At 45.4% G+C, this 8,076-nt stretch overlaps 1 protein-coding gene across 1 annotated transcript; it reads right to left on the bottom strand.

The window, feature by feature from the left end:
- Window positions 1-6,054: 6,054 nt before the first annotated feature.
- On the bottom strand, window positions 6,055-8,076 carry Paqr9 (progestin and adipoQ receptor family member 9; the record flags this gene model as incomplete). The annotated part of the gene is made up of 1 exon (XM_005366663.2): window positions 6,055-8,076. A coding segment is annotated over one exon (1,080 nt), but the record flags the coding sequence as incomplete, so codon positions are not given.

Below are 8,076 nucleotides of genomic sequence, written 5' to 3'. Positions count from 1 at the left end.
TGCACAGAATGGAGCAGAATAATATCTATTTCTATAGATGAGTTTGCCTCGTTTTTCTGGAAATCTGAAATTATGATGAAGGAACGGTCTTCTGTCGGAATGGACATGAACAGACCATGGGCTTGAGACCACCTTAGAGTCCATCTTGGAAGCTCCTCCATCCTGAGAATGCCTCTCTAGCCAGTTAAGTCAGCTCGGGATGAGGACCAGAGTCAGGGTGGCCTAAGAATTTAACAAGCAGTGATTCTTTATGCCTACATTATTCTTCACTCCCGTCTTCCTCTGCTGTCACCATTAAATGAAATTTAAAAACAATAGATGAAACCTTTCTATTTGGTCTGTTAAGTCCCCCCCCCTCCCTGCCCCTGCCCTGAAGAACGTGAGGACAGACAGCATCCCTCTCATAAGGCAGATGGTTGAACTCCTAAATACACAGGGAATCCTTTTAAGAACCCATGTCTTCAAGGCTGGATTTGTGGAAAGCAAAGGCTTCAAAGGTGGCTGGAATAGCTTGGGGAAGGTTAATGAAGATTCAAGTTCAGAGCTACCACGTGCCTAAGCAAAAGGAAAAGCTGCCACAGAATCCTTCCTAAAGGTTTCCAAATGAGAAGCTTTCCTGTCCAGGCAACAGTACACGGGACTTAGGCTTCATGGGGAAGAATCAGGTGCGCAGGCAGAGCATCCTAGCGCTGTGATTTGCTATGCCGGCATTCCATCTACGTGAAACGTGCCTCACGTCCTTCAGTTGCTCGGTTGCATCATCAGAAAAGGAAACCAGCGGGGCAGAGACAGGCCTCTTCAGGAGAGGGAATTTAGTGACGTTTCTACCCAGAATTTTATAAAAGACTTTTAAGTTTAGCCTTGTTATACACCTAGAATCTATCTGATGTTTTTTTGTCTTTTTTTTTAAATGGTTATCTTTTTTGAAAAACTACAGAATATTTACAGTTTGAAAGATCCAAGAGGCCTTTATCATTTGGGTAAGAGCTCAGAATGATTAAATGCCCAAAGATGAGGCTTTTGAAAAAGCCCTGGTTCTCATCCATGTGCTAAAGCCCGTTTGTTTTTGTTTTGTTTTGCTTTTTTAAACAAACAAATTGCTATTACAAACCTTTCAAATATAAAATTAAAATGTGTTTAAAAATTTTTCCCTTGAATTGTCTTGTTTTGCATCCAGCAAGTTTAAAAAAAAAGAAAAACACAACAACTATACTTTCTAAATAGAAATGGAACCAAAAGAAGCGAAAGAAGCATGTCCCGACACTTTGCCCAGAACTAGGGTTTACTGACATGGTGTCCTATCTCGGTTTGGGGGGGTAACCCATGAGAAGCAAGGCCTTTATGGCTCAGCTAAAGAACCAGCTGAGGACTCCTCCCAACTCTGCCTTGAGTGCAAATGTCTATTGCATATTTTGGGTGGAGTTGTAAGGCATGCGGAAGGCGGCCTGACACTCTTACACTTCCGAGAATAAATTTGCACACTCCAGACATTTCCTTGAGTGTCATGTTCGGAACAAAATGCATCAAAGCTTCCGTGTTACATTCTGAAGCTTGACACTGGGTGGGGGCAGGTGTTTCCGAAAGCGGAAAGAGGCTGCTCTCTTTCTGCACCAAGTCAGAACTGCGTATTGTTGCACACAGGTGTGTGTTTGGAGCTTCCAAAAGGCACACCCTGCCACCATTCCCAGATAAATGGGCATTTTGGGTCCTGACCGATAACTAAACTATCCAGTTCTGCAGCTTGCTCACAGACTGTGTAAGACGCTAAAACAAAACAAAGCAAATCCCAAACAGCCTACAAATGAGTGAAAAATTCACAAACCAGAAAGGCAATATGTTTGTTCTTTGGGGAATGGCAACAGAAAATTATGTTAGGTTTTCTTGATTAGGACTGATAATTGTTTTGTAATTAAGAAAAACAATATCAAAGACCCCAAGACTTCAATAGGAAGGCTCATGGACCCTCATAAAGGAATATCCTGAATGCCTGGTTCAGCCGTCCTTTCTCAGGGGACGCTTGTTTGCTTTCGTCTGGCAATACATGTTAACAAATACTGGCAATCCTTCAAGAAAATGACTCAAAATGTGCTTCACAATTGGGCCCTGATGCCTCTTTGACCTTTGCCCTAATTTTATGGAAACAAATTAAGCCACGGGATAAGCGTACTACTCAAAATATCCCATGGCACTCAGTGCTGGAGTCAAAAGCTACAGGATATTATTAAGATGCCAAATAGGATCCCTTGCCACCTGTTTGAACACCGACACCCTCCGAGTCCACATACTTTTCTAGGGACAACATTTAAAACCAGGTAACACTGTCCATGGGTGAGCGGCTGCCCTATACTGGCAGCTTGAATCCAATCCTACTCCATCTTACCTTCTGCCAATCGTGTGTGTGTATGCCTATGCATATTTGGTTATATATATATATACATATATATATATATACATATATATGTATGATCCCCCCTTTTGACAAATGATTTCTTTTTCAAGATGCTCTCTGAAAGTTGTCACTAAAGAACTGTAAGAAGGAAGGAAGGAAAAGGCTAGGAACTTTCTGGGGATTTAAGCATTTAAGCTCACACCTGTGAGGAGTCTTGCTTTGATTTTACCACACTGTCTATGAAAGTCACTCAGTTAGACCTTATGTTAGGCACTTTGAATGGAGCCCTCTTCAGAATGGCGTAGATGCTGTAAACCTTCCAGTAGCTCATCGTTAGCAATATCATTACTGTGATGATAAATGCTAAATTCTTCATACACACATTCTTCTTATACCTGAATGGTAAATTAAGGTTTTAAGTGGTTTTTTTTGTTGTTGTTTGTTTGTTTGGTTTTTTTTTTTTTTAACTTTAGGCTAAGGAACAGAGAAAAAAGCAAAAAGCTGCAGATAAATTACTGTGTTAATTAAAATAAGATTCTAGCATACTGATCTTATACCAATGGGAGGAAGAACTCAAACTTGTAACTCTGGCAACGTTTGTAATACTATGGATGGAGGCACGGATCCTTGTTTAATGTCTCACGTACAGTAGATGTTCAGTAATCACTAGGGAGATTTCATAAAGACAAGGTGGACATAAGTCAAAGGACCATAACAGAGTCAGCAACGCCAAATCTAGCAGATGAAGAACAAGATGAGAAAAACCATTCCAGTGGCTGGTAACATTCTAAGATTTTATAATCTAATTTTAAAGGTAGCCATCTCTTTTTTTTGTTCTATTCTAAAACTAAATATTCAATTAGATGGATATATTTATCCAAGATTATATACAGTAGATCCAATTAGCATCTGTATGTTTGACCACGTAACAGAGTCCAGAGTCCTGCAGACTAAGAGACACAACTGAGCACACAACCATCCCTGCCTTCGAATAACAGTTTGGAAACTGAATTCTGCCACCTTCAGCCAAGGAGAAAACCCTTGAGAAGTAACTTCCACCACACCTGTCTACCGTAGCTTCGTGCCAATTCATTAGCTGGGGGATTTGAAAAGAAAGAAATTCTGGCTAGCTGGGCGTGGTGGCGCAGGCCTTTAATCCCAGCACTTGGAAGCAGAGGCAGGCAGAGCTCTGTGAGTTCGAGGCTTAGCCTGATCTACAAGATCTAGTTCCAGGACAGAGAAACCCTGTCTCAAAAAAAGGAAGGAAGGAAGGAAGGAAGGAAGGAAGGAAGGAAGGAATGAATGAATGAATGAATTCTGGCTTATCCTGACTTATTGGAGTTAGCCCCCAGATTCATCACCAAGCAGAAACATTTACCAATTTTACATTCTCAGCAATGGTTCCCACACACAAAGGAAGTTTTCTGACTGTAAGCACTTACAGGTGGGGTTTATGAATGGAAGCAGACGAAGGCTACTCTGGACAGTTACACAGCCCCATACTTTCTCCCTGGGTTATTTATGGAACGTGGATGGCCACTGGGAAAAGATCATGTTTATTTTTACAAGCCAGTCACGACTTTAAGGACTTGTACTTCCTTTCTCTGGAAGGTCACCTTCTTCACCTGAGTGGCAAGACGGGTAGGAAAAAAGGCTCTCCCCCTAACCAACTAAACCTTATAGCCAGCCCTGGGACCAACCCACGGAGTAACAGGCACAGAATCAGACAGTTATTTCCCAGGCATAACTCCAAGGGGTTGCTCCTGGAGATGCCACCTAGATTGTGACTAACAAGTGAAAATAAGATGGATTTCCCAATATCCTTCAAAATGTTACTGCCAAATAAATTATATGAAGATAGTAGAGTGAATTCTTCTTTATAATTTGTCACATATTGGGAACTGTTAAATGTAATAAATAGCAAAACAGAATTTAATGGATGTGGCAAAATGGAGATCATGGAAAAGTATTTTTTAAAGAAATTCATTCTGAGGGCTACATTACTCCTGAAATGTGTATCAAGCCTGGTTAGCTCTGTGCAAATGGGGACCGAGTAAATATTTGCTCTAAAACAGCATTATCCGCCTCAGCAGGAATAATATAATCCAGCCGGTCACAGGGAGTCAAGCCATCCCCCATCTTGATGGTGTGTGCGGTACCTATCTGCAAACAGAAAGGGAAGCAGAGCCGCTGTTTTCAATTAGAATGCCCTATCACCAATGCTCGTGGCTCATAAAGAGGAGGAAAGGAACCCAGAGAAGGGAAATGCCAGGAGGAGGGGGAAGCGAATCCTCCTTTTCCCTGGAGCATACGGGGTGGGGAGACCTTTCCTGAGAAAGCAGGTCATCTCGTTGGCTCATGCATCATAATCACTGGAAAATGATACAGGCATGATTTCATCCTCAAGTGGCCTCTGCTTAAAGACAAAGCACAGAGCAAGAGGGAACCTGGAAGCCCTCCAGCCAAAGCCTAAAATGGCAAATTCTGGGTCCTCCTTCCTGTCCTCAAGCTCACAGCTTCTTTCAGATGTCTCTGTGTGTGTGTCAGCCAGGGGAGGGGGTTCCATTCAACAAAAGCAAAACAACAACCTACAAACCCTACAAAATGTTCTTCAACCTGTTTCTCTAGTTTACAAAGGAACATTCTTTGCGACTTTACAACGGTGACATGCAAGTAAGTCGACATGGCTGTGTCCTGATCTCCAGTTATCCTTGAACACTGGTGCTGAATTAAGAGTCGCTGAGGTTCAGTCTCTGTGGTAATTGTGCAGCAAAGGATGAGACACTGACATTCATAGGGTTGTGCAAAGTGTATTTAAAATCCCATTAAGAAGCCCTCAAGTCAATACGCACGCAGGAATTTAACTCGTGTGTGCACGTAAAAACACACAGGGCATTGGTTCCTCCAGGGAATTGTGCCAAGATTCACTATTTACAAATACAGTAGCAATTAAGAGCATAAACAAAACAGCTACCTTTTTGGGAGCACCGTCTGACCAATACTGAGGTAACCGCTCATGTACCACATGTGCTTGCCTAAAATTATACCATGAAGCCGAGGCTCCCATTCACCAATGTGGTTGGCTCTAAGCCAGAAGGGCTTACCAAGAAGCATGACGAATATTTAATATACACTACCTCGGTGGTTTGTGATGAAGAGCTGCCATTTTAATGACAGGTTAACATGTATAAGAAATGTCTAACAACACTGGCCAGTCGGGTCATTGGAAGAGTCTGGGGGCATTGTTGCTAAGCTTCTGAAATAGCTGCCAATCATTTCCATAGTCTGGATTCAAATGAGACTTTGGTGTTTAACTGGACAATTGGAGTCTTAACTCAGAAATTTCAGTAGTAAGTAGCACGATCCTGACTTTCATAATAGAACTGCCTCCCGTACTCCTGATTGCCTTTTAAGCGTTAAGCAAGGTCACGTGCATTCCTGTCCTCTCTCCCATTCCTTGTTGGTTGCACCAGGAACCTCAGCCGCATTAGAGGGCTGAATCTTGCAGAAGTCATATGCGCTGTACACCTCTGCGCTACTTCTGTTCCTACTACAAACCGAAAACCAAGCCCGTCTTCCTTCCCTTCTGTTCAGCCATGATTTGCAGAAAAGTAGTAAGAACGCACTATTCTCCCGGTACAAGAACGGTGTCTGAGGACCAGTCATTTGGGCATTGCTTCAAAAGGCACATTTATTTTAGTGGCAACTTAAATAAATAGAGAGGAAAGAATCAGATTAAGAGATAAAAAAAATAAATAAAAACCAAAACCCAGGGTGGGTTTTGTGGACTACATTAAAGTAAGTAGGAATTGGAGACCTATACAAACCACTGGGGCCTCACCAATAGTCTAAGCAGGGTCCCTAAGTAGTCATTCGGCTTTACCACGACACTCACGGGCCTTCAGAAAACACTGTTTAAAAATGTGGTCGAGCGCTTAAGCAGCTTGTCCTGATGTCCAGCTCACAAGTGCGATGTAGAAGGCTGCAAAACCAGAACTGCGTGACGGAGAAAACTCAGCGCGTCTCATGGGCTTTGATAAATTATGAAAAAAAAGATCATTGTATATATTATTACTTAAATAACATCTGATAAACATTTTGAAATAATTAACTTATGTTCACATTCCATGCATTGTCTAGCGGGTTAAGCCCTGGGTTTGTGTCTTTGTGCCCATTTCTCAACACAGAAAGGTCCATTCTTTTGACAAATCCAGGCATTTCTAGACTGCGGTGGGGGCAGCCAGGGATTTGTGTTTTTCCTCTTTACTGCATACCTGCCTGGATTCACTAAGGGACACAGAAGACTGTTAGGAAAGCCAGCTGCTTGGGGTTCTGTGATTTTCTTCAGTGTCTTTGCAAAATCCCTGGATATCATAGACAATACCTAATTTTCGTCCCAGAGGGCCCCTTTCCTTCCTCTTCATCCCCAGTCTCCTCTTCCAAAGCCAGTGGACTGGGGGTCCCCAACTAGCCCAGACCTTTTCCTTATGGTCTACAGCACCCTCCTCTAGCAAAGGAAACAACAAAACTTGAAAACAAACCAACAGTAACAACAGAAACTCCACGCAAACAGGTGGGCAAACCATAGCCTCCTCCCGGGTGGAGGCTCACTTTTTACTGCAGAATTCCGAGCTGTTCAGGAACTTTCTGATGACCAGCCCCAGGCAAACCACCAGCAGCAGCATGTAGCCCACCGTGCCGGAGAAGGTGGGCGCGGCAGGGGACGCCTGGAGGAACTGGCGCAGGCCCTCTTCCACATAGTACACCTGGTCATAGATGCTGAGGAAGGTGAAGATGTGGAAGAGTTGGTGGCTGTGGCCGATGATGTCGAAGAGACCCGGCTGGATACGCTCAGGGATCTTGCTGACGTTGAAGAAGGCGGCCACCACCAGCCAGAAGTAGCGGCGGTAGAAGTGCACGAACAGCGTGGGGTTCTCGCCTCGCAGGTCGAAGAGCCAGCTCTCCAGCATAATGGGGCAGGCCATGCTGAGCGGCATGACGAAGACGAAGGTGCGCAGGGCGAAGGGGTAGGAGCACCAGTCAGTGCGGCTCTTGCAGCAGGCCACGGTGCAGGCCACGGCCAGCACGAAGGCCACGGGCAGCACGAGGGCGCGGTAGACGGCGATGAGGAGGGTGCAGTCCACGTGCCAGCCCAGGCGCTGCTGCACATACGGGGTCATGACCCTGGCGTCCAGCAGGCTCAGGCTGGGCAGCAGGTAGTAGTAGTAGGCCACGGTGCTGCCAAAGCCGTAGTAGCTGATGGAAGCGTAGTCCAGGTAGAAGAAGGCGGCGCGCAGGCGCAGCGACAGGCAGCTGAACACGTGCGCCGTGCAGCTCATGGCGAAGGTCAGCAGCACTCCCGAAGCATAGCACCACAGCGGCAGCAGCCAGGGGTGGTGGAAGGGCACGTCGCTGCCGCCCAGAAAGAACAGGCGACAGAACTTGCTGAGGAACAGCAGCAGCGGGATGAAGTGCGTCCAGAAGTTGAGCGTCTCGTTGGTGGGCTTCAGCACCGAGGCCAGGCACTCCTGCGCGGTGCACGGCAGCCGCCGGTAGCCAGACAGGATGAAGCACTCCACGAAGTCGTCGGGCACCTCGTCCCAGCGCAGCAGCGGCTTGGCAGCGGTGGCCGGCGGGCTCCGGGGGGCGGAGGCGGGGTGCGAGCGCCGGGAGGCAGGGGGTGGCGG

This window comes from Microtus ochrogaster, unplaced genomic scaffold (assembly GCF_000317375.1).
Source record: "Microtus ochrogaster isolate Prairie Vole_2 unplaced genomic scaffold, MicOch1.0 UNK12, whole genome shotgun sequence".
NCBI lineage: Eukaryota > Metazoa > Chordata > Mammalia > Rodentia > Cricetidae > Microtus > Microtus ochrogaster.
Note: the sequence above shows the minus strand (reverse complement) of the source record. Positions and strands in the feature narration are given on the sequence as shown.